General features: G+C 45.8%; 1 protein-coding gene across 1 annotated transcript in view; it reads right to left on the bottom strand.

Annotated features, from left to right (window-relative positions):
• LOC123767187 (serine-rich adhesin for platelets) overlaps window positions 1-22,538 on the bottom strand; it is a 188,725-nt gene that overhangs the window by 1,121 nt on the left and 165,066 nt on the right. Inside the window, exon 7 of the mRNA XM_069304940.1 lies at window positions 12,007-14,801. Within this exon, the coding sequence (XP_069161041.1) occupies window positions 12,007-14,801 (2,795 nt within the window). The remainder of the gene's footprint in view (window positions 1-12,006; window positions 14,802-22,538) is intronic.

The raw sequence follows: 22,538 nt of genomic DNA, 5'->3' as shown, positions 1-22,538 counted from the left end.
AATTGGATAAGTTTAGATTTAGGAAAGACTTGGGTAAATACTGGTTCAGTAACAGGGTTGTTGATTTGTGGAACCAATTGCCGCGTAACATTGTGGAGGTGGGGTCCCTCGATTGTTTCAAGCACGGGTTGGACAAGTATATGAGTGGGATTGGGTGGTTATAGAATAGGAGCTGCCTCGTATGGGCCAAAAGGCCTTCTGCAGTTACCTTTGTTCTTATGTTCTTATGTATATCACGGTCTGACATCGTCTGTGTGTCACAGTCTGCGATCGTCTTTGTGTCGCAGTCTGTCATTGTCTATATGTCGCAGCCTGCCATCGTCTGTGTGTCACAGCCTGTCATCGTCTGTATATCGCAGTCTGCCATCGTCTATATGTCACAGCCTTCCATCATCTGTGTGTCACAGCGTGCCATCGTCTGTATATCACAGTCTGCCATCGTCTGTGTGTCACAGTCTGCCGTCGTCAGTGTATCACAGTCTGCCATTGTATGTTGTCTCCTTTATGTCACTTATGTCACGGCTTATTCGCTCCTGTAAGTCAGTGTGTCATCTCTATGTTCATCTGAGCTATGTTACGCTCTGTCATCTGTTTTATGTCACAGTGTGACAAATGCCTCGGTCACAGTGTGACATATATATCTTGTATGCCTCGGTCTGTCTTTTTCTGTATGTCACGTATTTACGTGTAATGTGGATTCATTGTCTCTCATCTGCTGAATGTCTCAGTATGTCTTTTTCTGTATCACAACATGTTATCTACATTTTATTTTCTGTTATCTCCTGACATACGTGGATCCCAGTTTGTCATATTCAGATGACACAACAATATAGAGAATGTTTGTCATAACCTGAAGATTATGATATAATCAGTCAGTCAACTGCTGTATGTTACAGTCTGTCAACTCCTGCGTGTCACATTCTGTCAACTCCTGTATGTCACAGTCTGTCAACTCCTGTATGGCACAGTCTGTCAACTCCTGTATGTCACAGTCTGTCAACTCCTGTATGGCACAACCTGTCAACTCTTGTATGTCACAGTCTGTCAACTCCTGTATGTCACAGTCTGTCAACTCCTGTATGTCACAGTCTGTCAACTCCTGTATGGCACAACCTGTCAACTCTTGTATGTCACAGTCTGTCAACTCTTGTATGTCACAGTCTGTCAACTCCTGTATGTCACAGTCTGTCAACTCCTGTATGTCACAGTCTGTCAACTCCTGTATGGCACAACCTGTCAACTCTTGTATGTCACAGTCTGTCAACTCCTGTATGTCACAGTCTGTCAACTCCTGTATGTCACAGTCTGTCAACTCCTGTATGGCACAACCTGTCAACTCTTGTATGTCACAGTCTGTCAACTCCTGTATGTCACAGTCTGTCAACTCCTGTATGTCACAGTCTGTCAACTCCTGTATGTCACAGTCTGTCAACTCCTGTATGTCACAGTCTGTCAACTCCTGTATGTCACAGTCTGTCAACTCCTGTATGTCACAGTCTGTCAACTCCTGTATGTCACAGTCTGTCAACTCTTGTATGTCACAGTCTGTCAACTTCTGTAAGTTCCAATCTGTCAACTCCTGTATGTCACATTCTGTCAACTTCTGTATGTCATAATCTGTCAACTCTTGTATGTCACTGTCTGTCAAGTTCTGTATGTCATAATCTGTCCACTATTGTATGTCACATTCTGTCAACTCCTGTATGTCAAAATCTGTCTATTATATGTCACAGTCTGTCAATACATGCATGTCATAGTCTGTCAACTCCTGTATGTCACAATCTGTCTACTCTTGTATGTCAGTTTGTCAACTACTGCATGTCCCAGTCTGTCAACTTCTGTATGTGACAATCTGTCCACTCCTGAGTTCCACATCCTGTCAACTCCTGAGTGTCACATTCTGTCAACTCCTGAGTGTCACATCCTGTCAATTCCTGTAGGTCACATTCTGTCATCTCCTGTAAGTCAAAATCCGTCTACTCTTGTATGTCAGTCTGTCAACTCCTGCATGTCACAGTCTGTCAACTCCTGTAAGTCACAATCTGTCATCTCCTGCTTGTCACATTCTGTCAACTCCTGTAAGTCAGTCTGTCAACTCCTTTATGTCACAGACTGTCAATTCCTGTATGTCACAGTTTGTCAACTCCTGTATGTCACAATCTGTCTACTCTTGTATGTCACAGTCTGTCAACTCCTGTCTGACTGACAGACAGACAAGACATGTCTGTCTGTCAGTTATTGTGTGTAACTCACTCTCTATATTGTTTGTCTTATTTCGTGTCTGTCATTGTTACAATTTGGTAGAAGTTGTCTGTCTCTGTTCGTTATTTATTGTCTGTCAATGTCTGTCATGGCATGTCATGGTTTTGTCTGTCAATGTCTGTCATGGCATGTCATGGTTTTGTCTGTCAATGTCTGTCATGGCATGTCATGGTTTTGTCTGTCAATGTCTGTCATGGCATGTCATGGTTTTGTCTGTCAATGTCTGTCATGGCATGTCATGGTTTTGTCTGTCATGGCATGTAATAGGCTCTTATGTTATGCTGTTCATGGTCTGTCATGATCCGTTTTTGACTGTCTTCATCTGTCATGTTCTGTCATTGACTTTTATTCATTATATTCATGTTTTTTGTCATTAATATTATGTCAATCAATGTTTATCAGTCATTATTATTTAGTTATATTCTGTCAGTCCCCGTCTGTCTGTCGCGTCTGTTTCATTGTATTTCTCTCCTTGTCTATGTGTCATAATCTGTCTGTCTACCGTCGGCTGTCTGTCATCGTCTGTCATCGTCTATTTATCATTGGTTTGTTGACAGTTTTCTGTCATTTACGGTAAGTTTCTTTCTCCCATTGTGTTTCATGGGGCAGCGTTCACTGTATATGTATATGTGTATATGTGTATATGTATCTGTCTATATGTAATTTTGTCATTGTTATGTCATTGCCTTGTTCCGTCTATCATTCGGTCATGTTCTGTCTATCATGCTCTGTTTGTAGCGCTTTGTTTTCCATCATCTGTCAAACTTGACAATGTGTCAATTCTATTTCATATTCTGTCTGCCAATTTTGATCTATCATGGTCATTCTTCATGTGTGTCGTCAACAATCATCATCTGTCATTATCTGTCATTATATGTCATGCTCTGTCATGCTGTCATTCTTTCTCACTATCTGGGATTTTTTTTTTAACTTGTTCTGGCTTGTCTGATTGTCATTGACAGTCATGAAAGAACTGGAGAACATTGTTCTCCAGTTCTTGTATGACTGTTATTGACTGTCATTGTCTGTCATTTATTGCTCGTCATTGTTTTTCAGTCACTCTGTAACTGTCATGACATGTTATTGTCAACTTTCGATGGTCATAAACTGTTGTCTGTCAATCATTATTAGTTTATTTGCAAACTATTGTCTGTTAACAATGTCTGTCAATGTCTGTCACTTATTTTTTGTTATTTTTCAGTGTTTTGTTCTATGTTATGTTCTGTGTACAGTGCTTTTATGTAGTCTGTTTGTCAACTGTCAGTGATTGACAGTTATCTATTTACTGTCAATGATTGACAGTTATCTATTTACTGTCAATGATTGACAGTTATCTATTTACTGTCAATGATTGACAGTTATCTATTTACTTCCAATGATTAACTCAGCGATTGCCATTCTTTATATATTTTATTTCTGTCATAGTCTGCCTTAATATGGCATGGTCTACCTGTCAATCATCATCTCTGTTGTGTGTCAATCAATAATTGTTTCCCACAGTTGCTGTCTTTATGTTGTAATGTGTCATTACCTGTCATTCATGGCGTGTCATGGTGTGTCATGGTATGTCATGGCGTGTCATGGTGTGTCATGGTATGTCATTGTATGTCATGGTATGGTTTGTCATTACCTATCAATGCCTCCAATACATTTCCATTCATGATCTATCAACCATGATCACAGTTTGTCTATCACGTTATTCTCTTCGATTTTGTTGGTAATGTGTTGATAGTGATTATCTACTATGTCTATTATGGCTTTTCTCTATGTCTTGGTGGGCTGTCATGTCAAGTCATCCTCCTGAAATGATAGTACCTATAACAAATTCTTGGTTGAACGTATTAATATGGATGGTTGGACCCCAAAAGTTCATATTTTGTACTATAATTTCTATTGTTGTCCGAAAAAATATAATTCTTGAAATTTCAAAGGCCTAATATAGTACATATGTGTACGATATTAGGCCTGAGATAGCGAGTATTTGGGCTAGGATTGCTGGGACAGGTTAGGTTCTTTACGTTTCCGGTTTTCTATAATAATATTAGATCGAATTCTATGATGCTAAACGGGTACGTTTTGGGGTTCAACAGTATGTCGAATGCCTGCATCTATGTCTTTGTAAATCATTCTTTCAAGGTTTGTTGATATCATGTGTCTGTCATGGTCTGGATGTCAAGACATATCTGTCAAGGTCTGGATGTCAAGATACATCCGTCAAGGTCTGGATGTAGTTGACAGTCTTGGCCTTGTTTATCCAGGCCGGTCAATCGGCCAGTTATTCTTGGCCATTTAGTAGAAAGTTTTGGTCACTAATTATATTGTGTCTCTCTGTTGTGTTTCTGTTTTGGTCTGGTCTGTCTGGTCTGTCTGCTGTGGTATGTCTGCTGTGGTGTGTCTGCTGTGGTGTGTCTGCTGGGGTGTGTCTGCTGGGGTGTGTCTGCTGGGGTGTGTCTGCTGGGGTGTGTCTGCTGTGGTGTGTCTGCTGTGGTGAGTCTGCTGGGGTGTGTCTGCTGTGTTGTGTCTGCTGTGGTGTGTCTGCTGTGGTGTGTCTGCTGTGGTGTGTCTGCTGTGGTGAGTCTGCTGTGGTGAGTCTGCTGTAGTGAGTCTGCTGTGGTGTGTCTGCTGTGGTGTGTCTGCTGTGGTGTGTCTGCTGTGGTGTGTCTGCTGTGGTGAGTCTGCTGTAGTGAGTCTGCTGTGGTGTGTCTGCTGTGGTGTGTCTGCTGTGGTGTGTCTGCTGTAGTCTGTGTCCAGCCTGCCATTATGTTACATGGTCCGTTTCTCTTAGACTCTTGTTCATTGTAATTTATTATTTTTATTGATCTCGTTGATATTCTGTCTGTTACATGTCAGTGTTTAGCTGTCACTGTCATTATTTGACTTTGGTCATCACCTGTCTGTCATGTGTCTGTTGTGACATGTGAGGGTTGTAATTGTCTTAAATAATGTCATAATCTGTCATTTCCTTCAAGGTCTGTCATTTTCTTCATGGATTTTTTGGTTTGTTAGTTTTGAATAACAGCTGTTGACTGTCAATGACAGTCAACATTCTTGACTGTCATTGACAGTCAAGAATGGATATACTTAGCCCACACAAACAGCTGCCTCTACTGCTGGTAATTTTGGTCTAGTATTGTCTGCTTAGCATGTTGTTTGTGTCATTGTTTCGTTAGGATTGTTTGCCATTGTCTTTGTCATTTGTCGCAGTTTGTCTGTCTGTCATTTTCTTGTTTTAATTTTTATATTTACAATGGTCTGTAATGCATTCTTTTAGATTGTCATTGTTTGCCTGGCGGAGTCTGTCTGTCATTTCCTGTGTCATGTCTATATTGTCATAGTGACATGCCTATGTCACTGTTATACATGTCTGTCTGTCAATATATGTCAGTGATCATCTGACCTTTTGTGTATTTGTGTGTGTATCACTATCAGTCATTCTGTCAGTTATTGTCTGTCATTCTTTCATAATTTGTCATAATCTGTCATGATTGGCCGTTATCTGTCATGATCAGTCTTTATTTGTCATGATATGACATGATTTGTCATAATCTGTCATGATTTGTGATTGTTATCTGTGTATCAAAATATGGCTGTCATTGTTCATTTGTTCTCACTGTATGTCTGTCATTAGATGGCTGTCACTGTTATTAGCACCGTTGTTCTTTAGTGTTCTTTAATTTGTTCTCTGTTACTGTTTCCCAGGAACTCTGTCTTTGCATAACATTGCACCATCTTGGAGTGTCTTTGCATAACATTGCGCCATCTTGGAGTGTCTTTGCATAACATTGCACCATCTTGGAGTGTCTTTGCATAACATTGCACCATCTTGGAGTGTCTTTGCATAACATTGCACCATCTTGGAGTGTCTTTGCATAACATTGCGCCATCTTGGAGTGTCTTTGCATAACATTGCACCATCTTGGAGTGTCTTTGCATAACATTGCACCATCTTGGAGTGTCTTTGCATAACATTGCGCCATCTTGGAGTGTCTTTGCATAACATTGCATCATCTTGGAGTGTCTTTGCATAACATTGCACCATCTTGGAGTGTCTTTGCATAACATTGCATCATCTTGGAGTGTCTTTGCATAACATTGCACCATCTTGGAGTGTCTTTGCATAACGTTGCACCATCTTGGAGTGTCTTTGCATAACGTTGCACCATCTTGGAGTGTCTTTGCATAACATTGCACCATCTTGGAGTGTCTTTGCATAACATTGCACCATCTTGGAGTGTCTTTGCATAACATTGCGCCATCTTGGAGTGTCTTTGCATAACATTGCGCCATCTTGGAGTGTCTTTGCATAACATTGCACCATCTTGGAGTGTCTTTGCATAACATTGCACCATCTTGGAGTGTCTTTGCATAACATTGCACCATCTTGGAGTGTCTTTGCATAACATTGCACCATCTTGGAGTGTCTTTGCATAACATTGCATCATCTTGGAGTGCCTTTGCATAACATTGCACCATCTTGGAGAGTCTGTCTTTGCATGACACTGTCTGTACTGTCATTTCATGTCTTATGGCATTGTCTGTCTCTGTTAGGGTCTATTAAATCGTTGTCTGTTGTCACGGAGTTTGTCATATTCCAGATCTCATTTATATTGACAATACCGTCACGGAGTCTGTCATGTTGTCGCCTTAGTCTGTTATTGTCTGTTGTTCGTTATTGCCTGTTGTCCGTTATTGTCTGTTGTCCGTTATTGTCTGTTGTTCGTTATTGTCTGTTGTTGTCCGTTATTGTCTGTTGTTGTCCGTTATTGTCTGTTGTTCGTTATTGTCTGTTGTCCGTTATTGTCTATTGTCCGTTATTGTCTGTTGTTCGTTATTGTCTGTTGTCCGTTATTGTCTGTTGTTCGTTATTGTCTGTTGTTGTCCGTTATTGTCTATTGTTCGTTATTGTCTGTTGTTGTCCGTTATTGTCTGTTGTTCGTTATTGTCCGTTATTGTCGGTTGTTCGTTATTGTCTGTTGTTGTCCGTTATTGTCTGTTGTTCGTTATTGTCTGTTGTTGTCCGTTATTGTCTGTTGTTCGTTATTGTCTGTTGTCCGTTATTGTCTGTTGTCCGTTATTGTCTGTTGTCCGTTATTGTCTGTTGTTCGTTATTGTCTGTTGTTGTCCGTTATTGTCTGTTGTTGTCCGTTATTGTCTGTTGTTCGTTATTGTCTGTTGTCCGTTATTGTCTGTTGTTCGTTATTGTCTGTTGTTGTCCGTTATTGTCTGTTGTTCGTTATTGTCTGTTGTTGTCCGTTATTGTCTGTTGTCCGTTATTGTCTGTTGTCCGTTATAATATGTTGTCTGTTATTGTCTGTTGTCCGTTATTGTCTGTTGTCCGTTGTCTGTTGTCCGTTATAATATGTTGTCTGTTGTCCGTTATTGTCTGTTGTCCGTTATTGTCTGTTGTCCGTCATTGTCTGTTATCCGTCATTGTCTGTTGTTGTCCGTTATTGTCTGTTGTCCGTTATTGTCTGTTGTCTGTTATTGTCTGTTGTTCGTTATTGTCTGTTGTCTGTTATTGTCTGTTATCCGTTATTGTCTGTTGTCCGTTGTTGTCTGTTGTCCGGTATTGTCTGTTATTGTCTGTTGTCTGTTGTCCGTTATTGTCTTTTGTCCGTTATTGTCTGTTGTTCGTTGTTGTCTGTCATTGACTGTTATTGTCTGTTGTCCGTTATTGTCTGTTGTCGGTTATTGTCTGTTATTGTCTGTTGTCTGTTATTGACTGTTATTTTCTGTTATCCGTTATTGTCTGTTGTCCGTTATTGTCTGTTATTGTCTGTTGTCCGTTGTCCGTTATTGACTGTTATTGTCTGTTGTCCGTTATTGACTGTTATTGTCTGTTGTCCGTTGTTGTCTGTTGTCCGTTATTGTCTGTTGTCCGTTATTGTCTGTTGTTCGTTATTGTCTGTTGTCTGTCATTGTCTGTTGTCCGTTATTGTCTGTTGTCTGTTATTGTCTGTTGTCCGTTATTGTCTGTTGTCCGTTGTTGTCTGTTGTCCGGTATTGTCTGTTATTGTCTGTTGTCTGTTGTCCGTTATTGTCTTTTGTCCGTTATTGTCTGTTGTTCGTTGTTGTCTGTCATTGACTGTTATTGTCTGTTGTCCGTTATTGTCTGTTGTTCGTTATTGTCTATTGTCCGTTATTGTCTGTTGTTCGTTATTGTCTGTTGTCCGTTATTGTCTGTTGTCCGTTATTGCCTGTTGTTCGTTATTGCCTGTTATTGTCTGTTGTCCGTTATTGACTGTTATTGTCTGTTATCCGTTAATGTCTGTTGTCCGTTATTGTCTGTTGTCCGTTATTGACTGTTATTGTCTGTTATCCGTTATTGTATGTTGTCCGTTATTGTCTGTTGTCGGTTATTGTCTGTTATTGTCTGTTGTCTGTTATTGACTGTTATTTTCTGTTATCCGTTATTGTCTGTTGTCCGTTATTGTCTGTTATTGTCTGTTGTCCGTTGTTGTCCGTTATTGACTGTTATTGTCTGTTGTCCGTTATTGACTGTTATTGTCTGTTGTCCGTTATTGACTGTTATTGTCTCTTGTCCGTTGTTGTCTATTGTCCGTTATTGTCTGTTGTTCGTTATTGTCTGTTGTCCGTTATTGTCTGTTATTGTCTGTTGTCCGTTATTGCCTGTTGTTCGTTATTGCCTGTTATTGTCTGTTGTCCGTTATTGACTGTTATTGCCTGTTATCCGTTAATGTCTGTTGTCCGTTATTGTCTGTTGTCCGTTATTGACTGTTATTGTCTGTTATCCGTTATTGTATGTTGTCCGTTATTGTCTGTTGTCGGTTATTGTCTGTTATTGTCTGTTGTCTGTTATTGACTGTTATTTTCTGTTATCCGTTATTGTCTGTTGTCCGTTATTGTCTGTTGTCCGTTGTTGTCTGTTGTCCGTTATTGACTGTTATTGTCTGTTGTCCGTTATTGACTGTTATTGTCTGTTGTCCGTTATTGACTGTTATTGTCTGTTGTCCGTTGTTGTCTGTTGTCCGTTATTGACTGTTATTGTCTGTTGTCCGTTGTTGTCTGTTGTCCGTTATTGTCTGTTGTCCGTTATTGTCTGTTGTTCGTTATTGTCTGTTGTCCGTCATTGTCTATTATTGTCTGTTGTCCGTTATTGTCTGTTGTCTGTTATTGTCTGTTGTCCGTTATTGTCTGTTGTCCGTTGTTGTCTGTTGTCCGTTGTTGTCTGTTGTCCGTTGTTGTCTGTTATTGTCTGTTATCCGTTATTGTATGTTGTCCGTTATTGTCTGTTATTGCCTGTTGTTTGTTATTGTCTGTTGTCAATTGTTGTCTGTTGTCCGTTATTGTCTGTTGTTCGTTATTGTCTGTTGTCCGTTATTGTCTGTTGTCTGTTATTGTCGGTTGTCCGTTATTGTCTGTTATTCTCGGTTATTGTCTGTTATTGCTTTTGTCTGTTATTGTCGGTTGTCCGTTATTGTCTGTTATTCTCGGTTATTGTCTGTTATTGCTTTTGTCTGTTATTTTTCGTACTCCCGTTACTTTCTGTTAATGGCCGTTTGTCAGTCTGTATTTTCTTTGTTGTGTCGCTTGTAGAGTGTGTCATTGTCTGTTTATTTGTTTCTGTCTGTTGGCCTGTTTGACCATGTGGTTGGTGCTTCAGCCTGTTTGGTAGGTCCTGTCCGTCGTGTTCTGCCGTCACGGAAACTGTCTAGGACTCTCTCTAGGACTATTTAGGATAGACAGGACTGTCTATCCTGTCTTTCATGTATTTCTCTCTCGGTCTGGTTTGGTTAACAGCGACGATCTGTCTGTCTGTCTGTCATTATTGGTCATGGTCTGTCTCCACTTGTCTGTGCTTCAGGGGTCTGTGCTTCATGGGTCTGTGCGTCATGGGTCTGTGCTTCATGGGTCTGTGCTTCATGGGTCTGTGCTTCAGGGTCTGTGTTTCATGGGTCTGTGCTTCATGGGTCTGTGCTTCAGGGATCTGTGCTTCAGGGTCTGTGTTTCATGGGTCTGTGTTTCATGGGTCTGTGCTTCAGGGTCTGTGCTACAAGCTGTATCTTGGAGTGCGTCTCCTGCAGACCTCTTCTGTGCTGTCCCCAACACAGTCTCCTCTCCTCCCAGCACCCAGCACTACCTCCCTCCTCCCAGCACAGTGTCCTAGCATGCATCTCTCTCACTCCCAGCGCTGGGCCATTACACCCCCCCCCCTCCTAGCCCCCTTCCTCCTAGCCCCCTTCCTCCTAGCCCCCCCTCCTCCCTACCCAGCGCCCTCCAAACCCCCCCCCCCACGCCAGGTAACATGGTCGAGTAATTTGTATAATGCGGCCAAACTTGGTAACCCGCACAACATTTTCTCTTATTCATGAGAGGGGGACTAATATTTTCGGGGTTTTATGTGTGTGGTTGTGTATTAGTTTGCTTGTTGGTGTATGCAGTTGCTGATTGTGAAATACATTATTGTTCCTTTACGTGTGTGTGTGTGTGTGTGTTATTTCCTTGCAGGATTTGAACATTCGAATTTTAGCTCCTGGGCCCCTGCTTTTGCAGCTGTCAGTTGTTTATTGTTATGCTGTCATATATTAGTTTTAAACGTGGGAATGCGAATGTTTTCAACTCTTTTCCCTTCTGCTTCCTCGTATCCCTGTGGCTCGTCTGCGTCTCTGCCTCCCACGGGCGCCCTCTCATTACGCTACTGTTTGTAGCGTAGTGAGATAGCCCAGTGTATTTTGTATGTCTAGATCATATCCCGTCATGTTACTCCAGCGGCATTAGCTTCTGAACCTCGTAGCTGTGTCCTCCCCTCAGTTCTGAAACTATCCGAAGCCGTTCACGTGACTCTAAATACTGACTCCAAGATCCTCATCTCCTGCCCATTCTCCTGTTTAGATAGTACGTATAGTAACTATGTGGACCATTGTGCTTGTATTGACGTAATGGACACTTATATAGTAGAAGTTAGTACATTCCTCCACGACCAGTACTACCCCCCACCCCCCTACATGCATGTGTCCCTCACCCCTCCTTGGAGACGTCTACCTGTCCCTCACTCCTTTTTGGTGACGTCTACCTGTCCCTCACTCCTTCTTGGTGACGTCTACCTGTCCCTCACCCCTCCTTGGTGACGTCTACCTGTCCCTCACCCCTCCTTGGTGACGTCTACCTGTCCCTCACCCCTCCTTGGTGACGTCTACCTGTCCCTCACCCCTCCTTGTTAACATCTACCTGTCCCTCACTCGTCTACCCCCAAAGGGACCCACAATACCTCTCTCCCCCCCCTCTCCTTCCCCCTCAGCACTTCCCATCCTTTGAAACCTCCCCCTCCCCCCCCCCCCTGCTGTACTAACGAGCAGCTCCTGGCGCGATAATAACTAGTTTCTGGCTGGATTAATCCCCCCTTCCCCCCCAGGCTGTGTTTGTGTACAACTACGGTGATATATCTGACGGTACACCCCAGGTGTACCAGGTGTAAATCACCCTAGTGGTGGTACACCCCAGGTACCTCACCCTATTGATGGTACACCCCAGGTACCTCACCCTAGTGGCGGTACACCCCAGGTACCTCACCCTAGTGGCGGTACACCTGGTCATGACGGCACACCATTAATGAATCAGCCTCAAAGAACAAATCAAAATATATAAACATTTATGTAAATACTTTAACATCAAAATTCAGTGCTCATTATAATATATAAATCATGTAAGTTATTACATGTAAATCACAAGTTATTCTTATGAAGTCCCAAAGGAAATAATTTATATAAATTCCAATGAACTGACGAATATAAGTTACAGGTTCCTCGTTGTCTGCCCAGGAGCTCCCTGGTGGTGTGACTAATGTCCAGGAGCTCCCTGGTGGTGTGACTAATGTCCAGGAGCTCCCTGGTGGTGTGACTAATGTCCAGGAGCTCCCTGGTGGTGTGACTAATGTCCAGGAGCTCCCTGGTGGTGTGACTAATGTCCAGGAGCTCCCTGGTGGTGTGACTAATGTCCAGGAGCTCCCTGGTGGTGTGACTAATGTCCAGGAGCTCCCTGGTGGTGTGACTAATGTCCAGGAGCTCCCTGGTGGTGTTACTAATGTCCAGGAGCTCCCTGGTGGTGTGACTAATGTCCAGGAGCTCCCTGGTGGTGTGACTAATGTCCAGGAGCTCCCTGGTGGTGTGACTAATGTCCAGGAGCTCCCTGGTGGTGTGACTAATGTCCAGGAGCTCCCTGGTGGTGTGACTAATGTCCAGGAGCTCCCTGGTGGTGTGACTAATGTCCAGGAGCTCCCTGGTGGTGTGACTAATGTCCAGGAGCTCCCTGGTGGTGTGACTAATGTCCAGGAGCTCCCTGGTGGTGTGACTAATGTCCAGGAGCTCCCTGGTGGTGTGACTAATGTCCAGGAGCTCCCTGGTGGTGTGACTAATGTCCAGGAGCTCCCTGGTGGTGTGACTAATGTCCAGGAGCTCCCTGGTGGTGTGACTAATGTCCAGGAGCTCCCTGGTGGTGGGACTAATGTCCAGGAGCTCCCTGGTGGTGGGACTAATGTCCAGGAGCTCCCTGGTGGTGTGACTAATGTCCAGGAGCTCCCTGGTGGTGGGACTAATGTCCAGGAGCTCCCTGGTGGTGTGACTAATGTCCAGGAGCTCCCTGGTGGTGTGACTAATGTCCAGGAGCTCCCTGGTGGTGTGACTAATGTCCAGGAGCTCCCTGGTGGTGTGACTAATGTCCAGGAGCTCCCTGGTGGTGTGACTAATGTCCAGGAGCTCCCTGGTGGTGTGACTAATGTCCAGGAGCTCCCTGGTGGTGTGACTAATGTCCAGGAGCTCCCTGGTGGTGTGACTAATGTCCAGGAGCTCCCTGGTGGTGTGACTAATGTCCAGGAGCTCCCTGGTGGTGGGACTAATGTCCAGGAGCTCCCTGGTGGTGGGACTAATGTCCAGGAGCTCCCTGGTGGTGTGACTAATGTCCAGGAGCTCCCTGGTGGTGGGACTAATGTCCAGGAGCTCCCTGGTGGTGTGACTAATGTCCAGGAGCTCCCTGGTGGTGTGACTAATGTCCAGGAGCTCCCTGGTGGTGTGACTAATGTCCAGGAGCTCCCTGGTGGTGTGACTAATGTCCAGGAGCTCCCTGGTGGTGTGACTAATGTCCAGGAGCTCCCTGGTGGTGGGACTAATGTCCAGGAGCTCCCTGGTGGTGTGACTAATGTCCAGGAGCTCCCTGGTGGTGTGACTAATGTCCAGGAGCTCCCTGGTGGTGGGACTAATGTCCAGGAGCTCCCTGGTGGTGTGACTAATGTCCAGGAGCTCCCTGGTGGTGGGACTAATGTCCAGGAGCTCCCTGGTGGTGTGACTAATGTCCAGGAGCTCCCTGGTGGTGGGACTAATGTCCAGGAGCTCCCTGGTGGTGGGACTAATGTCCAGGAGCTCCCTGGTGGTGTGACTAATGTCCAGGGGCTCCCTGGTGGTGTGACAAATGTCCAGGGGCTCCCTGGTGGTGGAGACAATGTCCAGGGGCTCCCTGGTGGTGGAGACAATGTCCAGGGGCTCCCTGGTGGTGTGACTAATGTCCAGGGGCTCCCTGGTGGTGGAGACAATGTCCAGGGGCTCCCTGGTGGTGTGACTAATGTCCAGGGGCTCCCTGGTGGTGGAGACAATGTCCAGGGGCTCCCTGGTGGTGGAGACAATGTCCAGGGGCTCCCTGGTGGTGTGACTAATGTCCAGGGGCTCCCTGGTGGTGGAGACAATGTCCAGGGGCTCCCTGCTGGTGGAGACAATGTCCAGGGGCTCCCTGGTGGTGGAGACAATGTCCAGGGGCTCCCTGGTGGTGGAGACAATGTCCAGGGGCTCCCTGCTGGTGGAGACAATGTCCAGGGGCTCCCTGCTGGTGGAGACAATGTCCAGGGGCTCCCTGGTGGTGGAGACAATGTCCAGGGGTTCCCTGCTGGTGGAGACAATGTCCAGGGGCTCCCTGGTGGTGGAGACAATGTCCAGGGGCTCCCTGGTGGTGGAGACAATGTCCAGGGGCTCCCTGGTGGTGGAGACAATGTCCAGGGGCTCCCTGGTGGTGTGACTAATGTCCAGGGGCTCCCTGGTGGTGTGACTAATGTCCAGGGGCTCCCTGGTGGTGGAGACAATGTCCAGGGGTTCCCTGCTGGTGGAGACAATGTCCAGGGGCTCCCTGGTGGTGGAGACAATGTCCAGGGGCTCCCTGGTGGTGTGACTAATGTCCAGGGGCTCCCTGGTGGTGGAGACAATGTCCAGGGGTTCCCTGCTGGTGGAGACAATGTCCAGGGGCTCCCTGGTGGTGGAGACAATGTCCAGGGGCTCCCTGCTGGTGGAGACAATGTCCAGGGGCTCCCTGCTGGTGGAGACAATGTCCAGGGGCTCCCTGCTGGTGGAGACAATGTCCAGGGGCTCCCTGCTGGTGGAGACAATGTCCAGGGGCTCCCTGCTGGTGGAGACAATGTCCAGGGGCTCCCTGCTGGTGGAGACAATGTCCAGGGGCTCCCTGCTGGTGGAGACAATGTCCAGGGGCTCCCTGCTGGTGGAGACAATGTCCAGGGGCTCCCTGGTGGTGGAGACAATGTTTCCCTAACGTCCGGGACATTAATATTTAAGCTATACAAAGACATTGTCAAATTGCCCTTGCTGACGTCATCAATAATCATACGGGCGAACACCTTGTTTCTCTGGGTTACATGGGCGAGGGGGGGGGGAGGGGGAGGGGTGCTGGTGTAGGGGAGGGGGGAAGCGCGGGGGTGAGACCTGGGGAAGGAGGGGGTGAGACCTGGGGAAGGAGGGGGTGAGACAAGCTTGTACTGGGTGTACTGTGAGAGAGATCACTGCTTCACTTCCAAATAGTACCTCCCCCTCCCTTTCCCTCCTTTCCCATCGCTGAGAGAGAGAGAGAGAGAGAGAGAGAGAGAGAGAGAGAGAGAGAGAGAGAGAGAGAGAGAGAGAGAGAGAGAGAGAGAGAAGGTAGGTAGGTAGGTAGGTTTTAGGGGTGAGAGTGGAGTGAGAGGGTGATGGTGGATAAGGTTGAAGGTTGAGCAGTGTTGTGGATACGGCCGAGGGCGTCATGGGGTGCACCATTCACCATCACCAGCCAGGTGTGTGTGTACACCTGTCACCATTGTCGCCAGGTGCGTGTCCCACCCTCACTCTCCTTAACCTCATCCGTCTTCCTTATAGTCTCTGATGATCTCTTTAACAACACCAAACCCTTCACACATTTCTCAATATTTGGCCTTATATATATATATATATATATATATATATATATATATATATATATATATATATATATATATATATATATATATATATATATATATATATATATAATCCTTTCATTTCAGGTGGTGGGTGAGTAGGTAGAGCGGCTGGGTACTGCCTGTGTGGTCGGCGGTTCAAGGCTCCGAATGTCCAAGTGAATGAAAATCACATATATACATATGTATACTTGGCCAGCAGGTTCCAGACAGATATAAGACTATCGTGATAAAGTGATATACACGCAGAGCCCTTACACATTGTTGTGACGGGCTAAACACGCACAAACAACTGGACGGAAGCCTTCAACTAATAGTAAACAATGGCTGCACGAATAGAGAAGTCATCACCTTATATCAGAAGATATTTAGAAAAATGTTACATTAGAGAACAACAACAACAACAGCAAACAACCCCCTCCCATAAAGCTCCATTACAAATCCATTATGAGCTCACAACATATAACGGAAGAAAGAACAATGAAAACTATAATCTCAAATGGAGTGAAGCCGACAGCCACAGAGCAAAAATTGGACTTCATTATCTACTACCAAAACAAAATATGACTGGTGATTTAATACTTAAGAACAGCCCCAATAAGCAATACAACCTTCTCCAAAATCAAACGTGGTATACCAAGTTACACCTTAGAGCTTCCTATATTGGTATGACCACCACAAAGCTTTCGAGAATATGGACTTGCCATCTACAAGCTGACAAGTCAAGCTTAAATATACAGAATACCGACTTCGCTTCCTTGCCAACAATCATGACCAGATCCCAGCGTCACGTGTCACGTGGCAATGTTTGTAAACAAATCGTGTCACGTGGCCGTATTTTCTAAACTGAAGAGCTCAGGTGATAATATCTGTGTGAAGATAACGTGCCAGATGTGTAGGTACTCACCCGAGATGCCGTCGTAGGTCCACCACTGCTCCCAGTTCCACGTCACTCCGGCCGTCCCTGCAGCGTCATAAACATTGCATTAGTTGAAGGATTAAATTTGTGAATGACTGCTCTCTCTCTCTCTCTCTCTCTCTCTCTCTCTCTCTCTCTCTCTCTCTCTCTCTCTCTCTCTCTCTCTCTCTCTCTCCCCCCCCCCATCCGTCCACCCTTCCATCCCCCCCCCTCACCAGGAACCCAGAGAAGGGGAAATTGCAAGTCCGGTTCTTCTCCTTCACCAGTATTCCAAATTTTGTCCCTACTTCCGATATTTGCTCTTTTCTCTCTCTCTCTCTCTCTCTCTCTCTCTCTCTCTCTCTCTCTCTCTCTCTCTCTCTCTCTCTCTCTCTCTCTCTCTCTCTCTCTCTCTCTCTCTCTCTCTCCTCTCTCACCTACTCTCCACTCTCCACTCTCCCCTTCTCTCCCCTCTCTCCCCCTCTCTTTCGTATCCTCTTTGTTTCCTGTTGAGCTGACACTCCATAGCTACTACTGCGGTGAAGAGGTAGGACACCACCACCACCGTCTTAGCCAGCTACTTGCTGTGTAATTCGGAATAGTTTGCTCTCCCGTGTGGTGTCTTGCGTCCGGCCTCCTCTTCTCACCACACAATTGCAATACTTTGTACTTGCTTGAACTCATTTTTGCCAGCCACTTAATGAGCCATTCTTTCAGTTTGTCCAGGTCATTCTGTGCTGGAGGTGACACACACACACACACACACACACACACACACACACACACACACACACACACACACACACACACACACACACACACACAAGACCAAAGGGACAGTACACAATGAAGGGGAACAGCTTACCTGTGAAGACGCGAGAAAGAGACCTGGGTGTGGACGTAACACCTGATCTATCTCCTGAGGCACATATAAATAGGATAACGACAGCAGCGTACTCCACACTGGCAAAAGTTAGAACATCATTCAGAAACCTAAGTAAGGAGGCATTTAGGGCGCTTTACACTGCCTACGTGAGGCCAGTCTTAGAGTATGCCGCTCCATCATGGAGTCCCCACCTGAAGAAACACATAAGGAAACAGTAAAAGGTTCAGAAGTTTAAAACGAGACTCGTCCCAGCGTTACGAGGGATGGGGTATGAAGAGCGCCTGACGGAACTGAGCCTTACGACACTATAAAAAAAAAGAAGGGAGAGGGGGGATATGATAGGAACGTATAAAATACTCAGGGTAATTGACAGAGTGGAAATAGAAGAAATGTTCACAGGGAATAGTAAAAGAACGATGGGACATGGGTGGAAACTGGAGACTCAGATGAGTCACAGAGATGTTAGGAAGTTTTCTTTTAGCGTGGTGGAAAAATGAAATGTACTTAAGGAGCAGGTTGTGGAAGCAAGTTCTATCCAAAATTTTAAAACCAGGTATGATAGGGAAATGTGACAGGAGTCATTGCTGTAAACAACCGATGCTCGAAAAGCGGGATCCAAGAGTCAATGCTCGATCCTGCAGACACAAATAGGTGAGTCAAATAGGTGAGTACAAATAGGTGAGTATACACACACACACACACACACACACACACACACACACACACACACACACACACACCACACACACACACGCACACACGCGCACACACACACACACACACACACACACACACACACACACGGACACACACACACACACACACACTCCTGTCTCACTAGTGGAGTGGGAGGGGTAATCAGGCAGCTTCGAAGTGAAAAAGTGTGTACAAGTGAATGAAAAAACCTTGAGTTTTGGCCAGAGCCATAAAGTAGTGAAGAAAAACAGTTTAAATAGCGTAATTCAAAATAGTTGTAGTATTGTGGCAGTGTGTAGTGTGGAGCAGACCTCACCGACCTCTGACCGCGTGACCTCACCCCGGCAGCAACCCTCCTACCACCACGGGGACGACGCTTGGAGATTCACTCACCTATTGTGTTAGCAGGACGGTAAGATACTTGGAACCCCTGTGGGTAAGGTTGCATTATAGCAATGACTAGGTCAGGAAGGGCGTCTAGGTCCAGCAGTATTATGATTGAGGAAGAAGATAGGTTTGTGGAGAAGATGATTGGGAAATTTGTAGAGAAGAGGGATGTTTGGATAGGTGATCTAATCCAGGGGATTAAAAGTGAAGTCTTTAATAAGATACAGGGCGAGGTTCAAAGACTCAAACAAGAGTTTATGGATTATATTCAAGAGGAAATCAGGAAGAGCAGGGTAGAATGGCAAGGAGAAATATCTAGGCTTACTAATGAATTTGGCAGGAATAAGGGAAGCTTGGCAGGGGAAGGGGAAGTAGTAGTAGTAGGTGGAGTAGCGGGTGTAGGAGGGGTGGGGGTCAGCCAGGGAGAGGGCCACCAACATGACCCTGAACTGAGAAAGAGGACAATCATAATCCATGGATTACTTGAAGCCAGGGCACCATCGAGGCAGGAAAGGATGGAGATTGAGGATTTGGAACTACAGGGGATCTTGAGAGACATGAGAGCCCAGATGGCAGGGAATGAGGTGCAAGTCCACCGACGCATTGGACCATACAACTGTAACAGGAAACGACCTGTCCTGGTACAGTTCACTAACGAAGAGGCAGTGGATTACATACTGCATCACAAACACCTACTCAGAGGTAGCGAAAATTACTACAACGTATTTATTGACAAATTCATGACGAAGGAGGAACAGATTGCCCACAGAGCAAGCAAACAACAATACGACTCTTCCCATTTGAGCGCAGCTACACACCCCAGTGCTAATCCACCCCATGCTAACCAGCTCACACGTGCTTCTCAGGTCACCCCTTTCCCAAATCAGCCGCCCCTGCTTATCTCCCCAGCACATCCCTTGACCCCTCTGACCCCACTGGAGTCAAATTCATCCCACATTCCAAGGACCCCCTCATCACCTCAACCCCCAAAACCCGTCCAGCCCTCGTCCCCTCAACCCCCAAAACCCACCCAGCTCTCATCTCCTCAACCCCCAAATCCCATCCAGACCTCATCCCCTCAACCCCAAGAACCCACCCAGACCTCATCCCCTCAACACCCAAAGCCTACCCTGCCCTCACCCCTCCTCATCCCCTCTCCTTCCATGTGACCCCCCACCCTTGCGAGGGAGGTGGGAGGTCCCCCCCACCCCCTCTATCCATCCCCCTCCCAACCTCTCAACCTCTATCTGTCTCCCAACCTTACGCCATCTCCCAACCCCTCTATGCCCTCCCTAATCTTCAGACCCAGTATGCCCTTCCTACTCCAGACCTACCTACCCAGGCCCTACCCCAGACCCTCCTACCTACCTTCCTAGAAGCCCAGCCCCCAGTAGCCCCCCAAGCTCCCCTCCTGAACTCTTTCACCCCCCATACACCCCCCGGACCCCCCCAGACACCCCCTGGATCCCCCCGGACATCCCCCGGACCCTCCCCGCCCCCAGTCATCCCCCAGACACCCCCCAGATCCCCCAGATCCCCTCTGCCCCCAGTCACCCCCCAGACATCCCCCAGATCCCCCCAGACCCCCAGAGAAAGGGAGAACTCTGGTACAAGAGTTTCCATGAAGAATCTCAAGGTTTGGTACACCAATGCTGATGGGGTATCTAATAAAGCAGAAGAGATAAAAGAAAGAGTGAGTGAAGCAGATCCTGACATAGTTGCAATTGTGGAAACTAAAATTAATGACATGATCTCAGATGCTATCTTTCCTGAAGGGTACCAGGTGATACGAAAAGAGAGGACACAGAGACAGGGAGGGGGAGTAGCACTCCTAATAAAGCGGAAATGGAAGTTTGAAGACCTGGGAAATCGAGTTACCAATGAGTGCACAAGCTTCATACATGGAACTCTGACAGTAGATGGGAGGAAGATTGTGATCATGGTAATCTACAATCCCCCACCAAACAGTAGAAGACCCAGGCAGGAGTATGATGACAACAACAAAGCATGTATTGATGAACTGCAGAAGGCAGCAACACTAGCCCACAGAATGAGAGCGAAGCTGCTGATCATGGGGGACCTAAATCATGGAGAGATAAATTGGGAATCAAGGAATCCCCATGGAGGGGATGAAACGTGGGGAGCAAAATTAGTAGATGTTATAGACAGGAATTTCCTGACACAACATGTGAAGGAAGACACAAGGGAAAGAGGAGGAGATGCACCGAGCCTATTAGACCTGATTTTCACCCAGAACGTAGAAGATATCGAGAATTTAGAGCATGAAATACCTCTAGGGGCCAGTGACCATTGTGTCCTAGTCTTTGACTACATGATGGAATTCAAAATTATGACCATGGGACAAGAGATCTGGGAAAGGAGAGCTGACTACAGGAAAGGGGACTATATGAGGATAAGGGACTATCTGGGTGAAGTGCAGTGGGAGGAAGAAATTAGAGGAAAAACAGTCCAAGATATGATGGACCTAGTCATACAGAAATGCCAGGAGGCCGAAGAGAGATTTATACCAACGGTAAAGGGAAAAAATAAGAAGGAATATAATAACCCATGGTTTAATAGACAGTGTCAGGAAGCAAAAATGGCCAGCAGGCGGGAGTGGAGGAAGTACAGAAGACAAAGAACAGAGGACAACAGAAGCAGATACAACAGAGCTAGGAACGATTACATTAACATAAGACGAACATCGGAAAGGGACTATGAGAACGATATTGCAATCAAAGCGAAAAAACAACCTAAGTTACTACACAGTCATATAAGAAGAAAAATGTCGGTGAACGACCAAGTGACAAGACTAAGGAAGACAGAGGGGGCATATACTGAAAGTGACAAGGAAATCTGCGAGGCACTGAATGCCAGTTTCCATGGAGTGTTCACTACCGAGCCTGAGCAGCTCCCATTGTTGGAAGGGGTTACCCTAGATGAAAGACTATCAGATATAGAGGTGACAGCAGAGGAGGTAATGAAACAGTTGACAACTCTAGATGCAACTAAAGCAGTTGGACCAGACAAAGTATCACCGTGGATACTAAAAGAAGCAGCACAGGCCCTCAGCGTGCCTCTGGCAATGATCTTTAATGAGTCACTTATGTCAGGAGAATTGCCCAGTTGCTGGAAGAAGGCAAATGTCGTGCCGATCTTCAAGAAAGGAGATAGGGAGGAGGCACTTAACTACAGACCTGTATCACTGACAAGCATCCCCTGTAAAATACTGGAAAGAATAATTAGGCTACGACTGGTTGCACACCTGGAGAACATTAGGTTTGTGAACAAACATCAACATGGGTTCTGGACAGGGAAATCGTGCCTAACAAACCTTCTGGAATTCTATGATAAAATAACGAGGATAAGACAGGACAGAGATGGTTGGGCAGACTGCATATTTCTGGACTGCCAAAAAGCCTTTGATACAGTACCGCACATGAGACTGCTGTTCAAGCTCGAGAGGCAGGCGGGGGTGGGGGGAAAGGTCCTAGAATGGATAAGGAACTACCTAACAGGAAGGAGCCAAAGAGTTACGGTAAGGGGCGAGAAGTCGGACTGGCGAACAGTAACAAGTGGAGTACCACAAGGATCGGTGCTGGGACCAATTCTATTTCTTGTGTATGTTAACGACATGTTTACAGGCGTAGAGTCCTACATGTCGATGTTTGCGGATGATGCAAAGTTGATGAGAAGAGTTGTGACAGATGAGGATTGCAGGATCCTCCAAGAGGACCTGAACAGATTGCAGAGATGGTCAGAGAAATGGCTACTAGAATTCAACACGAGCAAATGTAAAGTTATGGAAATGGGACTAGGAGATAGGAGACCAAAGGGACAGTACACAATGAAGGGGAACAGCCTACCTGTAACGACGCGTGAAAGAGACCTGGGGGTGGACGTAACACCTAATCTATCTCCTGAGGCACATATTAATAGGATAACGACAGCAGCGTACTCTACACTGGCAAAAGTTAGAACATCATTCAGAAACCTAAGTAAGGAGGCATTTAGGGCGCTTTACACTGCCTACGTAAGGCCAGTCTTAGAGTATGCCGCCTCATCATGGAGTCCCCATCTGAAGAAGCATATAATGAAACTGGAAAAGGTTCAGAGGTTTGCAACGAGACTCGTCCCAGAGCTACGAGGGATGGGGTATGAAGAGCGCCTGAGGGAACTGTGCCTTACGA

The sequence above is a fragment of the Procambarus clarkii genome, chromosome 53, assembly GCF_040958095.1.
Source record: "Procambarus clarkii isolate CNS0578487 chromosome 53, FALCON_Pclarkii_2.0, whole genome shotgun sequence".
NCBI lineage: Eukaryota > Metazoa > Arthropoda > Malacostraca > Decapoda > Cambaridae > Procambarus > Procambarus clarkii.
The sequence above is the reverse complement of the archived record's forward strand: the minus strand, read 5'-3'. Positions and strand labels throughout refer to the sequence as shown.